General features: G+C 36.6%; 1 protein-coding gene across 1 annotated transcript in view; it reads left to right on the top strand.

Moving 5' to 3' along the window:
- Positions 1 to 25715, top strand: part of LOC150087048 (dnaJ homolog subfamily C member 21) — a 374824-nt gene that overhangs the window by 138039 nt on the left and 211070 nt on the right. Inside the window, exon 6 of the mRNA XM_090372359.1 lies at positions 23215 to 23265. Coding sequence (XP_090228485.1) covers positions 23215 to 23265 — 51 coding nt within the window. The remainder of the gene's footprint in view (positions 1 to 23214; positions 23266 to 25715) is intronic.

Raw genomic sequence — 25715 nt, 5'->3', positions numbered from 1 at the left:
AAAACTAATAGAGTAAACTTATCTGTGAACAGATCTAAACCTGCCAAATGCTTCTTAGTTCATTTCACAAATATACGTGGTCTCAATTCTAATCTCAATGATGTCCATTTCCACTTGCTGTCTACCAAACCCCGTATACTTTTTCTGACAGAATCTCAGTTATTGTTTGATTCAACTACTGCCCATCTCAGTTGCCCAAATTGTTCCCTGTATGCTTCCTTTCGCCTCAAAGGTGGTACTTATGCATATGTCCGTTCCGATATTCCCTTTCTGACTTCGTAATTTGGAACCTTCTCTTTTCGATCTTCTCTGGCTTAAAATCTCTCTACCTCACTGTGTCAAATTCATTTGTTGTCACTACTGTTCTCTCAACTCCACTAATCAGTTGGAGCTCTTTGACTGTCTGCAGTCCAACTTCCCTAACAGTGTGGTAATTTTCCTTGGTGATTTTAACGTTCACAACTCCAGCTGGCTTCCGCTTTTTAGTCATACCGACCCAGCTGGTCAAGATGCTGAGGCTTTTGCAATTACTAATGACCTTGCACAGATTGTTCATTTACCTACAAGAATACCGGACATTCCTAATCATGCAGCCAACATGCTTGATCTTTTTCTCACAAACAACACTTCTCAGTAAACGGTTGAAGTGAGTGGTCCTTTAGGCACCTCAGTTCACAACTTGGTGATTGTCTCTTCTCCAATGGAGCCTTTATATCATGGCTATTCCCAACCTCGTGTTGTTTGGCATTACAAGAATGCAAAATGGGATGACCTGCGAAATTTCTTTTCTTCCTTTCCTTGGTCAGATTACTGTTTCAAAACTTCTGAAGTCAACGTTTGCTCAGATCGTGTCAGTGAAATTATTCATGTAGGAATGGAATCCTTTATTCCACACTCCACTTTAAAATCTCATCCTTTATTTAAACCTTGGTTTTCCAATAAATGTGCTAAGGCTGTACAAGAGAAGAATGTTGCATATCATAATTGGCTTGTTTCTAATTCTTCGGTTTCATTTTCTGCCTACACCAAAGGTCGCAACAATTGTAAAGCAGTTATTAATCAGTCCAAACTAGATTTTGAAGAGGCTAAGAGTAGAAAACTTGCTTCTTGCCCTAATTGTAGCCGAGCATTCTGATCTCTTGCCAAAGCTATTGGCCACAACTTTTGCCCATCTCTGCTCCCACCTCTGTCAAAACCAAATGGTTCTGTTGTCACTTCAGCCAAGGATAAAGCTGACCTGCTAGCATCGCCTTTTTCTTCCAACTCATGTATTAATAATCTTGAAAAAACACCTCCCACCATTCCCATCATGCTCTTCAGTACCTCCTGTGGTCTTCCGTCAACAGGATGTCAGAAGGATTTTGATAAATCTAGATGCTAAGAAAGCCCCAGGTCCTGATGGCATAAAGGTCTTCTAAACATGCTTCCATCTTATGGTTTGCCAACTGTTTTTAGTAATTGGTTATCCAGTTTTCTCTCTGATCGCTCACTGAGGGTGATGGTAGATGGCTCTCTGTCTTCTAACTTCTCCACTAATGCTGGTGTCTCCCCAAGGTTCAGTTCTTTCCCCCACTCTTTTCCTCTTGTATATTAATGACCTTCTTCCATTGACTGCCAATCCTATCCATAATTTTGCCAATGATAGCACATTGCATTCCACTTTCCATTTTGAGAAACCTTGTCCTGCTCAATCATCTTCAACTTCTCGAATATGCGCTACCAATTCCTTAAATGCCGATCTCCAGGTAATCCTCCAGTGGGGCAAAGACAACTTAGTAGATTTCAATCCTTCTAAAACTCAGACTTGTCTTATACTTGCAAAAAGGATTCTTCTGCTCCTATGCTTATCTTTGGTGACACTCCGATTTCTAGATGAAATGATATATCTCTTTTGGGGATTATCTTGACTTCTAATCTCTCTTGGTACAAGAACATTACAAATATTGCTTCCTCTGCATCTGAAAAACTTGGTTTTCTCTTTCTCTCTCAGCATTACTTTTCTTCCAACCAGCTATTCACTCTGTACAAATCACAAATCCGCCCTACCATAGAATATTGTTCCCACATCTAGGCGGTGCCCCCAAAACCTCTCTCAGGCTTCTAGATTCCATTCAGAAGAGGGCAGTTAGGTTAATTAATGACTCCTCTAACAGAGTCTCTCCACTCTGTCTCATAGATGTACTGTTTCTGCTGCGTGCCTTTTCTACAGATACTTCCATGGGCACTGTTCTTCTGAATTGGCTTCTATAATTCCCGCTCTCTCTTTGAAAACAATCCGAACATGTGCTGCCACCAGCCAACATCCATTTACTGTTAAACTTCAAACTCACAGAACCAAATTTTCATCTTCCTTGTTTATTCATTCAACTGCCGTTTTTTGGAACAACCTTCCTTCATACGTATTTCCTGAAAATTACAGTTTACAGAAGTTCAAGTCTGATGTCAACAAATATCTTCTTTTGTGCTCTGAACCTCCAACCCAAGCATGGTACTAAGTACTATAGGTTCTAATACCTCTCGTGTATAGGTTTTCTTAAAAAAAAAAAAAAAAAGGGAGAGAGAGAATATGTATGCAGCATTTGTGTTAGGAATTAAATATTAGTATAAACTTATATGAGAATTGATATAAGGTATACTAGCATAGGTATTTATAATGTGCTTGTTGATATAGCTAATGAAAGGCATTCACAGTGTTCTTGCATAATGTAGCTACTTCAGGTTGTTCAAAAACTTAAATATGGAGGGTAGAGTGTTTATAGTTTTACAAATGTCAAAATTGCTTTGTTTTTGCTACCCATATCCATTCAGATTTGAATTTGCAGTGATGTGTAGTCATTTTCATATTTTCAGTATTTGGTCCTAATCTAACACCATTATATAAAATATTTGATGGGTTTTAAATTGAAACAGTAAAGGTTAAATAAACAATTCTCTAATCAAACCTTTGTAAAGAGATTAATTATTTTTCATCGTTGTCTCCCCATCTTGCAGTAAACAGCTTTTGAAACTAATTTTTGTTAGCTATCAGAGAAGAATTTCTTTGATTGTTTGCTGAGCTACTCATGTGCCACTCTTTGGATCTCATTAGGATTGAATTGATTCTGTATAATACTTCTTTCACTGTTCCAATAATATGCTTGCTGCTTGTAGCCAAGACAGAATAAGAAGAGGTATGGTGGCATTTCAAAATGTAAATATTCAATGGGGGTGTACAGTTGCACAGGCACAGTGAGGAGGCATTGTTATGTTATGAAGAAACTCCCTTTTGAAATCAATCCTTGATGTCAGGCACAAGGATTGTGCCTGACCAACTTGATTGGATACTATGATGCAGTCACAAAAGAACTGGATGCAGGGAATAACTTTTATATTATATACTTGGATCTTAGAAAGGCTTTTGATACTGTTGCACATGGAAGACTGCTACACAAATTGGAGCAGTGTGACATTGGAGGCAAATTGCTGCTATGGATAAAGGGGTGGTTGAGGGGGAGAAGACAGAGAGTGGTAATCAATGGACACTGCTCATCGTGGACTAATGTTATTAGTGGAGTCCCTCAGGGCTCAGTGTTGGGTCCATTATTGTTTTCTGTATTTATAAATGATATTGATGATGGTATATCAAGCTTAATGTCCAAGTTTGCAGACGATACAAAGGTTGGCAGGGTTGTCAAGGACACTACTGACACTATGCTGCTGCAACAGGATCTGGAAAGGTTGAGCAGATGGGCTGAGAGGTGGCAAATGAAGTTTAACCTTGACAAATGTAATTTGTCACATGGGGAAACAGCAACCCCAGAGCAACGTATCAACTCTGTGGTACTACACTGACAGTGGTAGAGAATGAAAGGGACTTGGGGGTGGTTGTGCAGGCAGATATGAAGTTCTCTGAGCAGTGCAGACGGGCTGCAAGAGTAGCTCATGGAGTATTGTCAATGATATACAGGAATTTTTCCAGCGGGGATAAGGAGGTGATTATTCCATTGTATAAGGCAATGGTCAGGCCACATCTAGAGTACTGTATACAGGTCTGGAGGCCTCATTTCAAGAAGGATGTAGAGCTGCTGGAACGAGTACAGAGAAGGGCAACAAGATTAGTGAATGGAACAAAGGGGTGCTCTTACGAAGAAAGGCTTTAAGTTTTGCAAATTACAGTGTCTGGAGACTAGGCACCAGCGAGGTGATCTGATAGAGGTGTATAAAGCCTTGAATGGTTTAAGCACGCTCAATGCTGATGGGATTCTTCCTCTAGCTCAGAAAAATCACCTGAGGGGGCATAAATTCAAATTGAGGAAAGACAGATGTAGGATAGACGTGCGGAAATTTGCCTTTAGCCAGCGGGTGGTTGGTTGGTGGAACAGACTTCCATCCCTTGTGGTGGAGGTTGATAACCTAAATAAGTTTAAGGCTCAGCTGGACAGGTATTTGAACGAACAGAGGAGTGAAGTGGAAGTCGGTTTTTTTTTTTTTTTTTTTTTTTGGCTGATGCTGCATAAGCTTGCTTTCTTGCATCAAATGCCTCTACTAATGCTAAAGCCTTGAATGGTTTGGTCCAGGGTGTGGACTTCAGATAGTCCATTAGCATATCACAAAACAAATCCCTGTTAGCATTTGTCCCCTTCTTCATGTAACTCCATTTTGTCCCAAATTGTGGTTAAATCACCTTTTCTGCAGATACCATGCTTGTTTCCTTAGAAGCTTAAAGTAATGCACCCATGAGACACTGTCATAGCTGCCAACTCAGGTTTAAAACACAGAATCTGATTTTGTTTTTTGTTTTTTTTTAATCCTGTGCTCTGTATTTTTCAACATAAATAAAAATAAATAAAAGTATATTAAAATCGTTATTTTTTAAAAATTCTGTGAATTTCTGTTTATTTTCATTAACAAATTTACAATAAGGTTACATTAGTCAACATTGCAAAATATAAAGCAGAACAACAGCACTATTCTGTAACATGCAATCATTTCATGGCTTCATGGTGCAAAGCATTAGCACGAACAGTCTTTTGGTAAGCTGCCAAAGAAATAAAATGTGAAATTTTGAAAGACACTGTGTATTGTAAAATCTAGAAGTAACGCATTTACTTTGTGTATTGTGTGAGGGACATTTGAAAAGTTCATAGCACGAGTATGAAGGGTTTATTTGAAGAGCCGGTAACATATTACTTTTCAACATTGTTCCCTTTGGAGTCAATACACTTTTGTTGCTGATGCTGCAATGCATTGATTCCAGCTATGAAAAAAGTTTTCTCTTTGACCTCCAAGGGTGCATCCATTGCAGCATTGATGTCACTGTCAGTGGGAAAAAAACTACCAGTCAGGTATTTTTTCAAATTAAGAAATAGGTGAAATAGTGCTAGAAATGGTGAATATGAGATATGTTCCAAAGTTTCAAAGCCACACTCATACAGTGTTGCAGTGGCAGTGATAAACTTATGAACAGATACATCCTGGTGGAACAAGACTCCTTTGCTTAGCTTTTCTTGTCATTTGACTGATATTTTCATGACAACTCCTCGCAAGCTCTGTGTAATATGCTCCTGTGACTATTGCCTTTCTGAATGTAATCTGCTAGCAGAACTCCATTAGCATCCCAATGTTATTTTTTGATTTAAAGTAGCAGGACATGCAATGTAATCAGGCATTTACAAACAAGTAAGCATAAGAAAAATGTGCAGTGCACAGAAAGAAATGCAAAAACAGATTGCATTATTTCATTGTGGCAATGATGCTTATTTGCATCATTTATCACAGTATAATTTTCTTTTGAATTGTTTTAATCATGAAGACATATTGTTGAGAAATATCTATTCCAGGAGTGAAATAGTGAAAAAAAAATATGATTGTGGAATTAAAAACTGTAGAGATTTTTTAGCAAAATCACAAATAGGGAAAGAAGTAGTAGTGATGGCCCTAAAAATGTGCAATTTTCATTTGCTATGGGTGGCAATAATCAGTCTGATTCCAAGCATTATATCTTTATGGTAACCTTTTGTAATAAAATAAAAAAAAATATGTAGTCAAATCAAAAGCAGTTTGCACTCAGTTCCATCATTGGAAGGTGACTTTACAGGATGCAACATTGGGTGTCGTGTTCTGAACAACCTCTCCTAGCTTCTTCAAAGATGATAAAGAACATTTTTTATGATGTTTTTCTTTGCATCCTTTGCCAAAGATTTCTCGTAATCTGCCTTTGCCTGCCTAATGTCGTTTGTGACTTTATTACAGATCAGTTTATACTACCATAGGCTTCTGTGTCACCTGTTAATTTATATGTATCCTATGCATTTTTCTTCTCTGACACATCCATTTAGGCCTAAATCTTGAATAATATTTCTTAGATGGTATGAAAAGCCTAGTAGCATTCCAAGATTAATTCTTTGAATGCTTTGCATTTAACGTTTGTTGTTGGTAACATCATCAGTTGGTCCCACTGTATATAAGAATTTAAAAACTGTCTCAGACCACAGTAGTCACCTTTACGAAAGCAAAAACCCTTCCGTTTACTCCTGATGGTAGTTACCTCTTTGAGTAAACAATAAACACAGTTTTTTGTAAATAATTTGTCTTTGGTTTTCTCTATTCCCGCTCTCTAAAACTGCTTCTACTCCTATTGGTCCATTGACTGTTAAAGAATGTGAGACCGTTAGCTATTAAATAATCACACCACTCAATCAGATGGTGTGTGGTCCTATATAGTAGAAGTGAGATATCCGTTTAAATGCATGTGTCGGTCAGTACAAACTCATAATTAGTGTGCGTTTTTGCTCTTGATTTTGTTTTGTCATGAAATAATATTTAAATTTTTGATGAATACCCTCAAAATTTTAAAGATATGTAGCTTTCTGCAAGTGATACGAAAAACCAGTTCAATAACCAATTATACAAGTCAGTAGCGAATAAACACTATAACACCCAAATTCTTACCAAATCTGGATACTTTAATCTCATCAAAAAAGTTAGAAGCAAAAATGAAAAAAATCATCAAAGTCACCCGAAGAACACCAACGTTTGCATAGATATGACGTTGTTTCTATAGGAGACTTGGAAAAGTTGATTGTTCCAGTGAAGGAAGGTAATTCTTCTATTAAATATTATGTGCATATAGATGAGGCATTTCAAATACTTCACGAAACTCATATCTCGGTCGGTCAAGCTGGTAGAAATCGCATGGAAAAAGAATTAAATAAAAAGTATAAAAACATAACGCGGGAAATGATTGTGATTTACCTAAATTTATGTGAAATTTGTCAAAAGAAACAGGTTCCCAAAAAAGGGTTTAGTAGTATGGCCATTATCTGCAATTAAATGAATTCCAGATGTCAAGTTGACCTGATAGACATGCAAAGTCAAGGAGATGGAGAATATAAATTTATTTTTGTTTATCAGAATCATCTCACAAAATTTGTACAACTTCATCCTTTAAAAACAAAAAGGGCTGAAGAAGTAGCATATGTTCTCTTAGACATATTCACGATTTTTGGATCGCCAAATAATTTACAGAATGATACGGAATTTTGCAACCAAATTATTGAGGAAATGTGCATTATGTAAGACGAACTTAAAATGGTTCATGGAAAACCTAGACATTCACAGAGTCTAGGTTCGGTAGAAAGGGCAAGATATCGAGAACATCCTCAGCTCTTGGCTAGAGACTAACAATACCACCAAATGGTTGGAAGGCTTAAAGTTTGTGAAAATCATGAAAAATAGAGCTCTTTGTACTGGTATAAACTACAGTCCCTACGAAGCCATGTTTGGTTGCAAGTTGAAAATTGGCTTAAAAACTTCCTTACCTTCTGAATTATTGAATGATATAACAAAAGACAAGGACTTGGAGGTACTATTAAACAGTAACGAAAATCATGGAAATCAGAATGATATAGAGGAAAGTAAAGGTAATATTAAAGAAGCCAATACTGAAACAAATGATGTAGGTCTAGAAATGCTACATTCGACTGATGGTGCAGTTGAACACCTCCAAACGTCGTCTTTAGATGAAATTTTGTCTTTAAAAATTGATTTGGCGACTAATGAAGAGGTCATGAATAATGAAGACGAAAATGAAATTCAAGATTCAAAAATAGAATTAAAAATGAAAAATATATCTGCAACTAGAAAATATGCTCTTTCAAATCAAAAAAAGCAAGCAAAGAAAATTCTAAACACCTCATATTCAAAATATCCTCCTGCAAATGTTGGTGAAACTGTAAGTATTTGAGTACCAGATGTAGACCGAGCATGCAGTGATGAAAGAAATATTTTAGCCATTGTTCTGGAAATTTCTATAAATTGGGCACCAAATATGGAAAATTAAACCCACTGTATTCCAGGAACGAATTTACTATTTGCTAAGAAAATTTCTTGGCCATTGAAGATATACCAGATATGGAAATTTTGCTGAGAGAATGCTCAAAAATGTCATTGGTTTCAGGAGGGCAAGGTTACAATAAATGTAACTGCAAAGGTGCTGTAATTCTGTTAGATGTAAATGTCAGAAAAATAATTTAAAAAATGTGTAATTCCAAATGCCATTAAAGTCTCAACTGTTTGAATAAATAGGATGACAAATTTCTTGATTCATTAAAAATAAAAATTAGCTTTATTTGTTTTTAATTCATTTTGCTTTCAATTTTTTGTTTGTAACTAAAGCTATTTTGTTCAATGTTGTTATGTATTATTTTTGTGTTTGGTAAGTAATACCAAATCCAATTTCAAATAATAAAATATTTACAAAATACCAAATCAAAACTACCATAATGTCATTACTGAATAAGGCTTACATCGAAACACATGTCATCAAAGAGGCTAGCGCCTCTTGATATATGCCAGAGGTGGCCAACGAGTTGATCATTGCTTTAATTTCAGTTGATCACGACGAATTATAAATATACTGTATGTATATAAAAAATAGATTAGTCAAAATCTAAATGTTATTATTATTATGCACCCCACTGCATACACTTATTACAAATCTGTGCAAGTGACTACTTTAAGTAAGCTTGTTATTATTATTATTAGCCATATGGTGCAAGGAATCCTGAGGCTTATGCTGCACCAGCCGAAAAAAATTCCCTGAGAGAGAGAGCAGAGTCAGAAGTAGAAAGGAATCACTACGAAAGAGAAGAATGATGATGATATCCAGCTCAGGACCCTGGGTGTGCTAAGCCCTTATTTGCAAGATGCGAGCCCCTGTTGTCGACTGAAAATTCATGCAGTTATGTTGTGGAGAGCATAGTGTATGTGTGAAATTCTTATTTAGCTTACTTAATATTAATAACTGGACAGTACCACCAATTTTAAACACACACACCAACCGTTTATGACTGATTGAATAATGAAATAAAATAAAATAAAATGATAGAAAAGACTGTAAAATAATATTTGCAAAAAACTTTTTTAATTATTTACAAAAAACTAAACTATAAAAAAAGTAAAGAAGTTAAAATGCATTAAAATATAAATATAAAAGCGATAAAAAGACGATAAAAACACTACTAGAGCTTTCGGAGGTGTCTTCCTCCTTCCTCAGTAATAGTGAGACTTAAACGACACATCCTTAAATACCAGGTGCATAGATTGACCGGGCGCATAGATTCTGGGACCGCAAGTGGCTGGAAAGTCTGTGGATTGGATCCTCTGGTAACAATAGTATAAACAGAGACAGGGGAGTTAGGCTTCACCCCCTTTTTGAGGCAGTGGTTTTGACAAGAGAAAAACGAGATTTTAATTTTTCACGTGTCCAGACCACTTCCGGTTCTGGTACAAGTGAAAGGAATGTTGAGTATGCGCCTGGTCATCCACGTGTGCCGTGAACCTGGTATTTAAGGATGTGTCGTTTAAGTCTCACTATTACTGAGGAAGGAGGAAGACACCTCCGAAAGCTCTAGTAGTGTTTTTATCGTCTTTTTATCGCTTTTATATTTATATTTTAATGCATTTTAACTTCTTTACTTTTGTTATAGTTTAGTTTTTTGTAAATAATTAAAAGTTTTTTGCAAATATTATTTTACAGTCTTTTCTATCATTTTATTTTATTTTATTTCATTATTCAATCAGTCATAAACGGTTGGTGTGTGTGTGTTTAAAATTGGTGGTATGAATAGTCCCAACCTCAGAGGCCTTATTGCAGAACTGGACAGTACTTAAACGTTAATTTAAATACCCTTTGATTTAATATAAATACTATGAAAAAGAGTAAAACATCATTTTCATCAAAAGTGGGAACTAGAATACTTTTTTGTAATGATAAAGGAAAAATGTTGCTGTTTGATTTGCAATGCTTCCGTGGCTATACCCAAAAAAGGAAATTTAGAAAGGCATTCCATGGTAAATACCAATTGGATTTTTCATCTAATAGTGACATTAGAAAAAATAAATTAAACAAACTTAAATCCAGATTATTCGTGCAACAAAATTTCTTCATGACATCTAATTTGCAATCTAAAGCAGTAGCTGTAATATCATTTAAAGTGAGTCGTCATCTTGCAAAAAAAATGCACATCATTTTCTGATGGTCAGTTTATCAAAGACGCATTTTTAGAAATAACAGATTCTCTTTTTGAAAATTTTAAGAACAAAAATGAAATTAAAAGTGCTCTTCAAGGTCTGCAGTTATCTCGAAATACTGTGATGCGACGCATCGAAAAAATGAGTAAAAGTATGACTGAACAATTGCAAGCTGATGTTATTAATTGTGTGTCCTTTTCTTTACAACTGGGTGAATCTAAAGACGTCAGTGATACAGCTCAATTGCTCGTTTTTATTCGTATGGTTTTCAATTATTCTGCCACTAGAGAAGAACTGCTGGGTATGGTTTCGTTAAAAGAAAGAACTAGAGGTCTTGATATATTTAAAGCATTCAAAATTTTTATTGAAAAAATAAATTACCACTATTTAAGGTCGTATCAATAACAACAGATGGAGCTAAAGCAATGACGGTGCATCTTAACGGATTCATCGCATTGTGCCAAAAGGGTGATGAATTCCCAGATTTTTTGAGTTACCACTGTATCATCCACCAACAAGTGTTAGCCAGCAAAAGATTAAATACTAAAAGTGTTACAGGCATTGCTTTCAAAATCGTGAATTCCATCAGAGGACAATCTCTTCATAAGAGACTTTTCAAAATGCAATTCGATGAAAAAGAACCAAATCTAATATTACACACAGGTGTTGAGGTGGCTGAGTCGGGGTAAGTTTCTACAGAGATTTATAAATTTGCTGAACAAAATTAAAAAATTTGTTGATCAAAGGGGAGATGATTATCAGCAGCTACAAGATATGGAGTGGTTGTGTGATCTGGCTTTTTTTTTTTTTTTTGGCAGATTTTACCAGTAAATGAAGTGATCTGAATATGGAATTACAAGGAAAAAATAAAAATGTGGGTGACATGATTAGTAGTATTTCTGCACATAAATATCAATTTTTGGCAATGGCTAAGGATCTCAAAGGAAAAAAATTCTATCATTTTGCAAATATGCAAGATCATTTGCAAAAATATCCTGTTTTTGAATTTAATAGTGAGAAATATGTTTCTGAAATTGAGAAAGTTGTGGACAATTTTGAAACCAGATTCAGTGATTTTAAAACAATTGAAGACATTTTTTAATATATTTCTTATCCATTTAATGTCGATTTAGATACAAAACAAACGTACAGAAAAAATCGCTGAGATTTTTCACATTGAGAAAATATTACTTGAAAATGAAATTATTACATTGCAAAACGATATCTTCCTAAAAGCTAGATCATCAGAAAAAGACTTTAGGAAATATGTTTGCCGAGAAAAGTACCCAAATGTAAAAAAATGCAGTGAACTTTTAAATTCCTGTTTTGGTTCCACATATCTATGTGAATCGGCCTTTTCGTATTTGAAACAAACAAAGACGAAGAATCGCTCTACTCTTACGGACTTACATACAAAAGACTTTACGGTTGGCCTTATCACAGCATAACCCTGTTTTGAAACTTGGAAGATGACATGAAAACACAAACTTCACTTAAATTAAAAATTTAAATACATATGAATTTAAAATAAGAATTTTGAATTGTATTAAATTTTAAAATTTATAAACAACATTTTTCAATATGTATTGATTAATTTTTTTAACTATGTGCAATTAAATTCTCGAGATGGTAGATCGCGGCACATTTTGAAGGAAAAAAGTAGATCGCATCGCAAATTAAGTTGGCCACCCCTGGTCTATTTCATTATTGATGGCATATATCAAGAGCGCTAGCCCCTTTTATGACGTGCCTTTCGATGTAAGCTTTATTCAGTAATGACGATTTGATATTTTGTAAATATTTTATTATTTGAAATTGGATTTGGTATTACTTTGCTATAGAGAAAATATAGAGATTGTTAGGGTCCTTTGTAAGTTATGGTTATTCAGCTCCAACTTATGCTATTTCGATTGAAATAAATAACATTTTGTATTTTCACAGGCTTATGTAATGTTCAATCATTTATGGTGGCATTAATTTGTCCTGACTTATACATTTATCAGTGTTTTTAAAAAATTCAAAATATGTGATATCTTATTTTACATTAATATATATATATATTTCAGTAATGAGTTTTATCTCTCAAGTTAAGTTATATATTTTAAGTTATAACGTTACGTTTGTGAAATATAAGTAGTTATAATAGATAATAAATTTAACTGTCTATTGTCACCCATGTGGTTCGAACTGTCACGCTAGCTGTCTATGCCAAATCACTGATTCTAAAAGCTCTACAAATATTACTCTCCTACATTATGATCTACGTGACAAGTTAAATTATTATTATTAGTTGGATATGGATAAGATGATTTGTCAACTTCTACATGAAGATTTAGGAAAAGGAAGGTCTGTGCAAAATTTGTGCTGCACAGCCACACGGATGAGCAGAAGCAAGAATGTGTCATCACGTGACGACTTTGTCCCGACTTCTCAAGACAATCCTATTTCCTCGACTGTATTGTCACTGGAGATGACTGGTTGGTGTTTCAGTATGACCTTGAGATGAAGCGTCAGAGCATGCAGTGGGCTTCAAAATCATCACCAAGGCTCAAAAGTTTTGTTTACAAAATTCCAGGAAACAATGTAGATCATGTTTTTCAACAAACAGAGTGTGATTCACAAGGAATACCTGAAGGGGAGAGAATCAGTGCTGCGTTCTAGAAATGGGGCCTTCAAAGACTATTGAAGTGCATTTCCCTGGGTGAGGCTGCAGGTTTGAAAGGAAGGTAGCTGTACTTGTTGCACAGCAATTCCTCTGCCAATTTCACAGTTGTTGTGAAGACATTTCTGACAAAAAAAAAATGTAATTGTACAGATCAAACATCCATCCTACTCTCCTGATCTAGCACCAGTGGACCTCTTCCTCTTTCCAAAGGTGAAAACAGCCTTCAAAGGAAAGATATCAGGAGGATGTAAACAATGTAAAGACATTGAGGACATAAAGAAAAATAACTGTCAAACTGAATATCATCTGTTTCCATGCCTTCACTGACTCTTTGTTTAAAATATTGTAATAAGTGCATTCAATCTGATGGTGATTACTTTGAATAAAAATAAAACCAATTTTGATTTCCTCCACTTTGTGTTTTTTATTGCATGATCTTGTATACTTGCCTTTGTAAAAACGTTTTTTGCCATATACACCAACCATCTTGCACTGAATTTCCATGGTATTCACTCTACCTGTATAAAAAAACATATATTGCTATGTGCAGGGTGCGCTCAAGGGTATACTGCGTCCCTAGGCCACATTGACTGATGGCACCCACCTCCTGCCAATGCAAAGATTTTAATTTTTTAGAATGATTCATTTTACCAATTTCCACCAAGGCTTCATCATCATCAGCCATTTTCAATCCACTGCAGGATGAAGGCCTCTCCAGCAACTTTCCAGTTCCTTCTGTTTTGAGCACTGGCCATCCATTTACTACCCACAAATTCATGAATTTCATCTATCCCTCTCCGCCTTTGTCTTCCAGGTTTTCTTCTAGCTCCTCTTGGATAACATTCTGTTATTTTCTTAGTCCATCTGTCATCATGTCTTCGAGCTATGTGTCCTGCCCAAGACCATTTTAGTTCTTTAGTTTTGATAAGAATCCTTTACTTGAGTTTACTGCCTAATCTATGTGTTTCTCTTCTTATCTAACAGTCTGATTCCCATTATGATTTGTTCCACCAAGGCTTAAGAGGTACCAATTCCCTCTAAACCTGGTCACCCATAGGCCAGTGCCTATTTGGCATTACCATAAAGCCAGCCATGCCTAGATGGTCAATAAGTCTCATCAAGCGGTGCAATGCCACCACTTTGCTTGGAGGCTTGAAGTAGTGGAACCTATGTTTAGTATCCAAAGCAAAGCTCTGGCAACCTCTTCCATCGTGCAGTATGATTGATGCCTTTTGACGTTATGATGGATATCATGGTGAGATCCAATCTTCCTTAACATTTTGAGGGTACAGCTCTAAAACTGTGTTTGCCGGCCAGCCCCTAAATAGTCCACTGGACAGACCCTATTGATAATTCCTTAGGAGGATTCTGGATCAGCTAGTGTATAATCTTGCTGCCTCTACTCTCCAGATAGCGCCTAGAGAGAATCTGAGTAGGGTGTATGCAGGGGTCATTGTCGAGGCCCCATTATGTAAGGAGCTGGGTATATTCTTACCATGTGTACACCATGCCAAAAATTTCATTCATACGGTATGTCCTTGCCACCTTTTCTTACTTCTGAATCTTTTCTTACACCATGAATTGTCAAACCAATAGAACAAACTTATCTGTGAAAAGGTCTAAGCCTCCCAAATCCTCCTTGGTTCATTTCACAAATATAGGTAGTCTCAGTTCTAATCTCACTAATGTTCATTTCCATTTACAGTCTGCCAAACCCCATGTACTTTTTCTGACAGAATCTCAGTTATCAGTTGATTCAACCATTGCTCATCTCAGTTTTCCAAATTATTCACTGTATTATTTCTTTTGTTTCAAAGGTGGTGCTTGTGCATATGTTTGTTCTGATATTCCCTGTCAGGGACCTAGTAATTTGGAATCTCCTCTTTTCAATTTTCTCTGGTTTAAAATCTCTCTACCACATTGTGTCAAATTCATGTGTTGCCTCTATCATTCTCCCAACTCCACTAAACACTTGGAACTCTTTGGCTTCCTCACCTTCAAACTAGACTTTATCCATTCCAACTTTCCTAACAGTGAGATAATTTCCCCTTGTGAATTTAATGTTCACAACTAAAGCTGGCTTCTGTTTGCTAGTCACACGGACCGAGCTGGTCAAGATACTGAAGCTTTTGAAATTACTAATGACATCGCATAGATTTTTCATTTACATACCAGAATACCAGGCAGTCCTAACCATGTAGTGAACATGCTTGATCTTTTTCTGACAAATAACCCTTATAAGTACAGAGTCAAGGTGAGTGATCTGATAGGCACCTCAGATCACAACTTGGTGATGGTCTCTTTCCAATGGAGCCTTTCTCTCGTGGCCATTGTCAACCTCATAATGTTTGACATTACAAGAATGCAAAATGGACGGATCTGCGAGATTTCTTTTCTTTGGTTGGATTACTGTTTCAGATCTTCTGATGTCAATGTTGCTCAGATTGCATTGGTGAAATTTTTCTTTAACAGACAAAATTCTTTATTCCACACTCCACCTTAAAATCTCATCCTCTATCTAATTCTCGGTTTTCCAATAAATGTGTTAAGGCTGTTCAAGAAAGGAATATTGCATATCATAATTGGCTTGTATCCAAATCTCCAGGTTCATTTTCTTCCTGCGGCAGCACGCAACAATTGTAAAGCAGTAATTAATCAGTCCTAACTAGATTCGAACAGGCTGAAAGTAGAAAACTTGCTTCTTGTTCAGATGGTAGCCGAGCATTGCTAAGAAAGCTCCAAGTCCTGATGATATTTCTCCGCTTGTTCTCATGAGTTATGCTCCTGAATTTACTCCTGTTGTGTATTACCTCTTTTCACTTTCTTATTCCTAAGGTGTTTTCCCTTCTGCTTGGAAATTTTCTCATATCCAGCCATTTCCTAAAAAAAGGGTGAGAAATCCCTCCCGTCCAATTATTGTCACATTGCACTTACTTCTACACTTTCTAAAATAATGGAGAAATCACTTAACCACCAACTCCTAAACTAACCAGACACCTTCCATCTGATCAATGATTGCCAGGATAGATTATCTCTGTCGATCCACTGGTGATATGGTCTTATATTACCCATCTATGGAGGGTGCCTCCGTAGCCAGGGCAGGAGCAGCAGTGCATAGCACACGCTTCATGATTAGACCGGGGTTAGAGCCCCTGACCACCAAATACGGAGGATGCGGAAAGGTCAGGAAATGACCACCGCATATCCCCGGAGCAATATGGCATTAATTGCTAATGCTCCTAAAAACCAAACAACAACAACAACAACAACCATCTATGGACAAATTCAGTGGAAAAGTTTGGTGAAACTCAAGCAGTTGCTCTTGACATTTCAAAGGCTTTTGATTGTGTTTGGCATAAAGGTCTTCTAAATAAGCTTCTGTCTTATGGATTGCCATCTTTTTTTTTTTTTTTTTTTTGTAATTGGGTATCCAGATTCTCTAACCACTCACTGCAGGTAATGGTAAATGCCTCTGTCTTCTAACTTTCCACTAATGCTGGTGTTCCCCAAGATTCGGTTCTTTCTCCCATTCTTTTCCTCTTGTATACTAATGACCTTCTTCCATTACTGGAAATTCTATCCATAGTTTTGCTGATGATAGCACATTACGTTCAACCTTACAGTTTGAGACACCTTGCCCTGCACAAACAGTTTCAACTTTTTGAATATCTGCTACCCGTTCCTTAAATCCTGATCTCCAGGTATTCTCCAGTGGGACAAAGATAACAGTTGATTATAATTCTTTTAAAACTCAGTCCTGTCTTACATCTTGCAAAGAGAATTCTGCTCTTCCTATGCTTATCTTCGATGACACAATGATTTCTAGGCAAGATCATATATCTCTATTGGGAATTACTCTGACTTCTGATCTCTTTTGGCATAAGAACATTACAAATATTGTTCCTCTGCATCTAAAAAACTGCGTTTTCTCTTTTGCTCTTGGCATTACTCTCCTTCAAAACAGCTGACCACTCTGTACAAATTGCAAATCTTCCCTACCATGGAATACTGTTCCCATATCTGGGGTGGTGCCTCCATAACCTCTCTCTGTCTCTCTCAGGCTTATAGATTCCATTCAAAAGAGGGCAGTTAGGTTAAATAATGACTCATCTCTAACAGAGTCTCTCCACTCTTTGCCTCATTGATGTTTTGTTTTGCTGCGTGCCTTTTCTTCTGAATTGGCTCCTACATTTCCCGCTCTCTCTCTCTCTCTCTTTTCCAAGGCAGTCCAAATACATGCTGCTACTAGCCTTTTTACTGTCCAACTTCAAACTCATGGAATCAACTTTTTTTCTTCCTCATTTATTTCTTCAACTTCCGTTTTTTGGAACAACCTTCCTTCATACATATTTCCTGAATATTACAATCAACAGAAGTGTAGGTCTAATGTCAACCTATATTAGTTAATACCATGCATGGTACTAAGTAATATAGGTTCTAATACTGTTTGTGTTTGGTGTTTTCAAAAAAAAAACTTCCATCAGTGTACATTAAATTTCTACAAATTAACCCAGTTTGAGTTGTGCTGCTATAGAATTTATGGCACCTCCGTAGCCAGGTGGGCAGGAGCTGCAGTGCATAGCACACGCTTCTTGATTAGACCGGGGTTGCGCATGCAGGAATAATTACTGTGGTGTTGTGTTTGTTCTCCTGTAAATGTATGCTAGAATGAATGATTCAAGATGAATCTGTTCCAACATTTTTATACACTATGGGTCAGCAAGTGTTGCTCTTCACAACTCTGAAGAAAGAAGTACTCGAAAGATAGTTTTCAAGCTTTATGTTCCTCTTCAACAAGGTATCTCATATAGTTTCTATAGGCAGCCACGAAGCTGGGAAGTTTTCAGTGTAAGGATTACTGTCTCGCAGGTTAACCAAGGTCAGTCACTTTACTGTTTTTGTCTGATTATAGCCCGCAAGATCACCTGTCATTGTTCCTACAAAGTGGACCGTGCTTTTCAAAAGACTGCTGATTAATCTGCAGTGGTGTGACCTTGAGTACTGCGTGTAGTTCAAATTAGGACTGTTCTAAGCTTATCTCAGGAATCACACTTAGCCCTTTGAATGTATCTTAAAGAATTCTAAAGTATTTCAACTAATTCTCTGATAAGTTTACTTTAAAATTAGTTCAGATAGCAATAATATTGTTTTGCATATTGCATATTAAATTTTCATTTTAATATAAAAAGAAATTTATTGTTTTTACTGTTCATTACAATGGCTCTGCAAGTGCAAATTATTTGCCATATGTGTAAAAAGAAATGCAAAGACTTCCTCCAATGCAATGTGGAATGCGGTCTTGTGTACTGTATAAAATGCATAGATTTGTCAACCATAAACTGGAAAAAGATGTCACAGGCAGCTATCGACTCATGGAAAGCCTGTTCCATAAATTACAGGCAGACAAAAAATGAAAATAACTCAGGATCAACCCTAATGGATCTTTTGTCTTTCCGACGGTGAATCTCAGTGTTTCACCTCATCATCAAATGGCACTCAACAGAGTGGGTCCTCCGAGGACATACCTCGTGACGTGGTATCAGAGCAGACAAATTGCTCCTTCTCTCACCTTCTTAACCACGAAGTCTCACGAGTTGAAAAGCCAAATGAGCTGACCACAAAAATGATTTTTCAAATCCTGGACACTCAAAAATCCATGGTGGCCTCTCTTCTTGATGAAACTAAAAAAATCAGGTCAGAAAACACCCAACTTCGTGAAATAAATTATATCTTACTACAAAAAATTTTGGATTTAACAAATCTTATTCAAAACTCCAGTAGATCCTTCAGTCCTAAAGTAACTTGGCGAAATCTATGGAAAATCCCACATTTCAACCGACTCCTATAGCAGAAGCCACTTACGCATCTATTGTAAAGCAACCTCCACATCCTCCAGTATGTGCTCCAATTACCGGTCAATCTCAGAAAGCGTGTAAATATGGCAATAGATCTGTCAATCCACTCCTAGAAGATGTCATTCCCTCCAGGAGGCAGGCAGATCACATCAGAGGACAACGAAATCAATCTGCCTCTAATCAGACAGGAAGACATCGACACACCCCTGCTGTTGTGGGAACAGCTACCAACTCTTCAATCAGAGCAGTCCCTAGAACTAAAAGTTCAATCAGGGATATTTTCGTCTTGTGACTCGAACCCCAACTGTGCAGTACAGAAGTAGAGCAGCATATGAGAACTCAACTGCAAATAGAAGTAAATGTAATAAAAATGAATTCCAAACACGATTCGTACAGCTCTTTCTATATTCAGTGTCAACAAACGGATTTTCATCTATTACTAAAGGATCACTGAGGGCCATTATTCAGCCTTTCTATGGATGCCCCCCCCTCTTCCTGGTACTAGGTCATCAGCCAGTGACTTAGCTATCGAAACTATTCAATGGAAATGACAATTTGAGCATTTTTCAGATATTCTGGAATCTCAACTGGGAAGAACCTCTATAAATGATTCATCAATCTCTTCATCCTACCAGAATTTGAATGATTCTAACTCTTGTGAAAATACCTTTCTGCCATGTCACTTGCCAACAATTAAACCAAATAACTTATGCCTTACTACAGCATCAAAAGATGCAATTACTGTATTCTATATGAACGCGGTGCCTCCGTAGCCAGGTGGGAAGGAGCAGCAGTGCGTAGCACACGCTTCTTGATTAGACCGGGGTTCGAGCCCGTCACCACCAAATACGGAGGATGCGGAAAGGTTAGGGAATGACCACCACATATTCCGGAGCAATATGGCCTTAGTTGCTAATGCCCCTAAAAACCAAAAATAACAACAACTATATGAACGCACGCAGTCTTGTAAAACATAATGATGACATCCTCACTCAACTGACATCATGGAATCTCCATCCAGACCTGATGGTTTTTACTGAGACCTGGTTCTCTCCTGAAGTTTCAATCCGATTCAAGAATATGCTCTCTTTCACAGTTGCAGATGTGATTCTAAAGGGGTGGAGTTGCTATTTACATTCACAATCATCTGCGATGCTCTGCCTTTCCTATCACAAATCTGCCTGATGATCAAGCTTGTGAAATCATTTTTATCCGCATTGCCTCTCTGGTGATTGGGTGTCTACACATGAACTCCCTCAGCTTCAGTCAACAGTTTCTTTGTAACTCTTGACAATATTCTGTCTCACTTCACAAGCAAATCCCTTAGTCTTCTGCTGATGGGAGACTTCAATATTAACATACTTCAAAGCTCTTCCTCTCAAGTGCAAGATCTCCTAGATGTCATTTCTTCCAATGGTTTTTCTCTTCTGACTGACGGAATTATCCCAACTAGAATAAGAGTCCCACAATTCCCTTCTTGACTTCGCAATTGGGAAATGCTCACTAACCTATGCAGTACTGGATGCAACCATTTCTGATCATCATCCCATCTTAATGGTAATTGAAAATGAATAAATTGTGGAAGAGATCATGCACACTTACAGATCTGTCATCCCAGGCTCTCTCAGTCAGCTCTGTTATGACGTCCAGCAGCAGATGATCCTGAAATTGTGACGAACTTCTTCTTTGAGCAAACCCTAAATAGTTACGAAAAATGCGCATAATACATCAGGATCCCAGGGAATAAGAAGACCACTAGGCCAAGATGGAAATTATGCCCATTTATCTCAAACAAAAGTTGTAAACTGCTAAAGAAAAGGGACAAACTTGCAAAAATTGCTAGAGAAACATGAAACGAGGCGGATAAAAACAAATACACAACGTACAGAAACAAAGTCACTGACAGTATTCGGTCGGAGAAAAGGAAATATTATAGTTCCCAACTTAAAGGTGTCATTACAAGCAAGGAAAAGTGGACAGTCTTGGACAAGCTATTACCTGGAAGGAAAACGAAATCACAGAGCTACGTTGGAGATGTAGTTGAGAAAGAGGTACTCATTTCAGATGACTAGGAAAAAGCCGCAGCTTTCTGTAATCACTTTATCTCAAGTGTGAATAACCTTTTTAAAGACGTAGTTGACTCTAGAGATAATGCAATGAGAGAATCTGTCAAGCACTCAATGAGGAGCTGTTTTTTTCTCGCTCCGCTCTCAGATTGATGTCCTGCTTTAGAAGCAGGACATCAATTAAAAGTAAAGGGAGCCCCTGGCTTTGATGAAATATCTCCTGCTCTGCTGAAAAAGGTCCTTAACTCAATTCTAACACCACTGAAGTATATTTACAATCTTTCCTTTCAATCTGGTAAATTCCCATCTCAATTCAAAAAAGCAGTCATTGTTCCTGTTCCTAAGGGGAAACGCTGCAACTCTATCAACAATTTTCGTCCAATAGCTCTACTCTCAGTTTTTGCAAAATTATTCGAAAAAATTCTTCACAGTAGATTCATGGGCTTCCTGGAAGTCAATCAGCTTATCCATCAACAACAGTACGCTTATCGTTCAAAAAGATCCACTGACCTGGCAATTGTTGACTTCTGCTCTAGGATCACGGACTGTCTTGAAAAGGGTCACTATGCAATACCACTGTTTCTAGACCTATCAAAAGCTTTTGATTGCATAAATCATAAAATCCTAATCAACAAGCCCAACAATCTTGGCTTGAGAGGAATAAATAAACCATTAAATATTGATTTCGAAATAACATACAAAGGAAAACAACTTGAAAGAGTGAATGATACCAAGTTTCTAGGAATCTGGCTAGATGACGAGCTGAGTTGGGATAAACAAATTATCACCTTATGAAAGAAGACTTCGTCAATAGCAGGAATACTTGCCCGAGCCTCTGCCTGGGTACCTCCTTTCCTTCTCAGACTAGTATTCCTTTCCTTAATACAGCCTCACTTCATATATGGAATCATCTCATGGGGTACGACTAGTCAAGATAACCTTGCGAGAATCAATTCCATTGTCAATCAGTGTGTTCATTTAATTTTGGGCCTTCCCTAGAATGCATTGGTGACTTCAAGATATAAGGAAGCAAGACTCTTAAGCATCTACCAACTGATACAAAAAGCTGAGGCGGTCTTTGTCTACAATGCTTTGAAAACACCAAACTTTCCTCCTCTCTTCAGATCCTTTTTTATAACAATAGAAGAAGAAGAAGGAATAACATATAATTTAAGAAGTGAAGCAAACCTGAAGGTTCCGCTTTTTAGAAAAGCCATAGGTCAGAAAAATATAAAATACAGAGGCGCAAAAACCTGGAATAATCTTCCTGAAAATATCAAAAATGCCATTTCACTAAACAGGTTTAAGAAGCTCCTAACTGAACACATCACCAGGGATGTCTGATCTAAATCACCTTCCACTCAACTCCTGAACTTTCCACAATGCATACCAGTTCAGAAATTATGTAAACGAGTTGAAGGAATAGCTGTCAAAAAGCTTGTAACACTCTACGCAATTATTTCATAATTTTTTTTCTTTCATACTTGTTATTGTAAAAGTACTCACAATGTAATTATAAGTACTCTTGTTAACTATGCAACATGTGTGGTTGGTTTCCGAAGTCTCTGTAATGGAATGTAGAAACATGTCCGATTCATGATGTATCTGTTAAATAACACCTGTGTAATTTCAGGTCTGGTTTTATTGTTATCTTTTTCAAAGGGAACACCCCCTAAAAAGCCTCTGGCTTATGTGTTCTCCCTCCCTTCTTGCTGTTATCTCCCAACAATTGTAACACAAAATAGGGATAAATAAATTATCAAATTATCAAGCCCATGCCACCAAATATGCAGGATGCGGAAAGGTCAGGGAATGACCACCGCAAATCCCCGGAGCAATATGGCCTTAGTTGCTAATGCTCCTTAAAAAAAAAAAAAAAAAAAAACCAAACCAAATAGGATATATGCTGTGAAAACAGATGACAGTTGCATTTATGGGGGTTCTAAATAGCACACAGTGTAACTCCCTACATCAATATTTATGTTAAATATCTAGTTAGAAATGTTGTTTTTGTTTGAATCACCCTCATGTTTTTGTTCTTGTCCACCTGTGATTTCTTGTATTTTATATATGTATTTGTTGATTGTTAAGTCATTGATTACCATTTTGTTTTCAGCAACTGATTTCTTTTGTCAGGAAGAGGGACAGGAGAGTTCAGGCATATAGAGTAAGTACCAGAGAATGAAAGTACAATGTAGGTTAAGCATTAAAAAGTACTTTGAAATTATACAGCAATTCATAAGCTTTTTTTTTTTTTTTTGCCTCTTTATCCAGTTTACTTTGGTTAAAGTACTACTAAGTGATGCATAATAAGGTTTACCATCACTTACACCAGTAGTATGTTCACACACACACACCATTGAAGTTAGTTAAGATTTGTACTCTGAATTGTTGCTGACCGGTTCTCAGGTGGCATAGCCTGTACAGTTAAAATTTTTAACCTCATAATCAAGATGATAATAAAGATATTCTTTTACTGATTATGAAGAAATAATTAAGGAGTGTTATTTAAGTGTTGGCAATTAAATCAGATTGAGCATAGGTAAAATAAAAATTAGGAATTTAACTTAATTTCAGTGAAATTCCTAAGTTTCAAGCAATTACAAATAGAAATTAGTAAATAATCTGTAGATTTCAAATTGATTAGAATAAATTTTTCAAAAGAATCTTGGTTAATTCTTCATGGAAATGTTTAAGTACCTTGAATATTCTTCTCTTTTAGATACGAAGGAAAGGTTTTGCAATTGCAGGGTTGTTAATGACAGCATGCTATTGCAACAGGATCTAGAAAAGTTGGACAGATGGACCGAGATGTGGCAACTAAAGTTTATAATGTTGACAAATAAAAAGTACTGCATATGGGTAGCAGTAACCCCAGAGTAACCTACCAACTCTGTGATACTACACTCAGAGTAGTGGAGAATGAAAAGGACCTGGGGTAATTGTGCAGTCAGATATGAAGTTTTCTGAGTAGTGCAGACAGGCTGCCAGAGCAGTGCTGTGGTCTTGTTAATGATATACAGGAATTTTGCTAGCAGCAATGTGCAAGTGATAATCCCCTTGTATAAGGCAATGATCAGGCCACACCTTGAGTACTACAAACAGGTCTGAAGGCCTCATTTTAGGAAGGATATAGAGCTACTGGAACAAGTACAGAGAAGAGCAATGAGATTGGTGAGAGGAGTATAAGGCCTTGAATGGTTTCAGCAAGCTCAATGCTGATGGGATTTTTTCCTCTTTCTCAGATGCAACTGAGGGGGCATAAATTCAAGCTGAGGAAAGACAGTTGTAGAATAGTTGTGTGGAAATTTGCCTTTATCCAGCGGGTGGTTGATTGTTGGAACAAACTTCCATTGGTCGTTGTGGAAGTTGATAGCTTAAATAAATTCAAGGAAGAAGTGGACAAACTTGGAGCAAATTGGAAAGGGTTTTTTTTTTTTTTTTTTTTCCCCACTGATGCTGTATAGGCTTGCTTTCTTACATTTGTATGCCTCTGATAGTGCTAATTTCAGCAATAGAAGACTATGTTCACACTGGGAAATAAATTATGCACTGTTTCTGATAACTAATTAGTATTGATTTCTTAATTAATTGACTAATGAGGCAAGGGCTTTCCCAAAGTGGGTAGGGGAAAAGAGAGAGCATTAAAACAACAATATGATGTAATATTCCTGTAGACTTAACCTGCCAGTGGCAGTACCTCCAATTGTTACAATAATAGTGGCATCTTGTTTTACAAACCTTTTTATTATTATTATTATTGCTCATATTATTTCTCTCTTATTGGGGGTTCCACCTCATGATAGGTATTATTAATTATTATTATTATTATTTCTCTCCCTTTTTATTTCTGAAAAAAAAAAAAGGTGTTTGGCTTTGCTGAAACTTGCTTGATGTATACCAATGGATTACTTATAAAATGTCATTTTAATTTTATTTAGTGAAAACTTCAAAAATGTTTATTGTTTGAACCTTTTTACATTGTTTAAATCAGTGCTTCTCAAACTTTTCCTGCTATGGCCCACCATAGCAGGAAAAGTTTGAGTCCTTTTAGTTTCACTGTTTTAATGCATATTTTTAAAGAACAAAACACTAAAATTACAATAAAAATATTTAATACTGTCATTGCTGTTAAAATAACGTTTAACATATTAAATCCTGGCTTGCCTTTCAGAACAAGGATGCTATATGTTTAGTAAGTAGAAAGCGCTAAGTGAAGTTCTTCATGAAAGTTCTAAAAGCATGTCACAAAGTGTGATTACTTTGTGACCTTGAAGTCACAAAGGAGTTTAGGCAAGTGAAGGGAGATTATGAGAAATCTTTGGCAAAGGATGCAAAGAAAAATAGCAAAGACTTCTTTACTTGTATAAACTCTAGAAGGAAGAGGATGAATCAGATTTGTCCACTTGATATTGATGGTTCGACTGTTGATGATCCTGCTCAGGTAGCTGATAAACTGAATGAGTATTTTGCTTGTTCAAAATAGACTGATGCTATTGCATATTGTTGCAATTCTTATACATTGGGAAAGAATTATGTTGCATGAACTTTTTTAGAAATGTTAGAATGACAATGGGTAAGACTGACTACGTTGAAGCTAAAAGCATCTCTTTTGTT

Source organism: Mastigoproctus giganteus, chromosome 4, assembly GCF_048544385.1.
Source record: "Mastigoproctus giganteus isolate SK-2022 chromosome 4, ASM4854438v1, whole genome shotgun sequence".
NCBI lineage: Eukaryota > Metazoa > Arthropoda > Arachnida > Uropygi > Thelyphonidae > Mastigoproctus > Mastigoproctus giganteus.
Note: the sequence above shows the minus strand (reverse complement) of the source record. Positions and strands in the feature narration are given on the sequence as shown.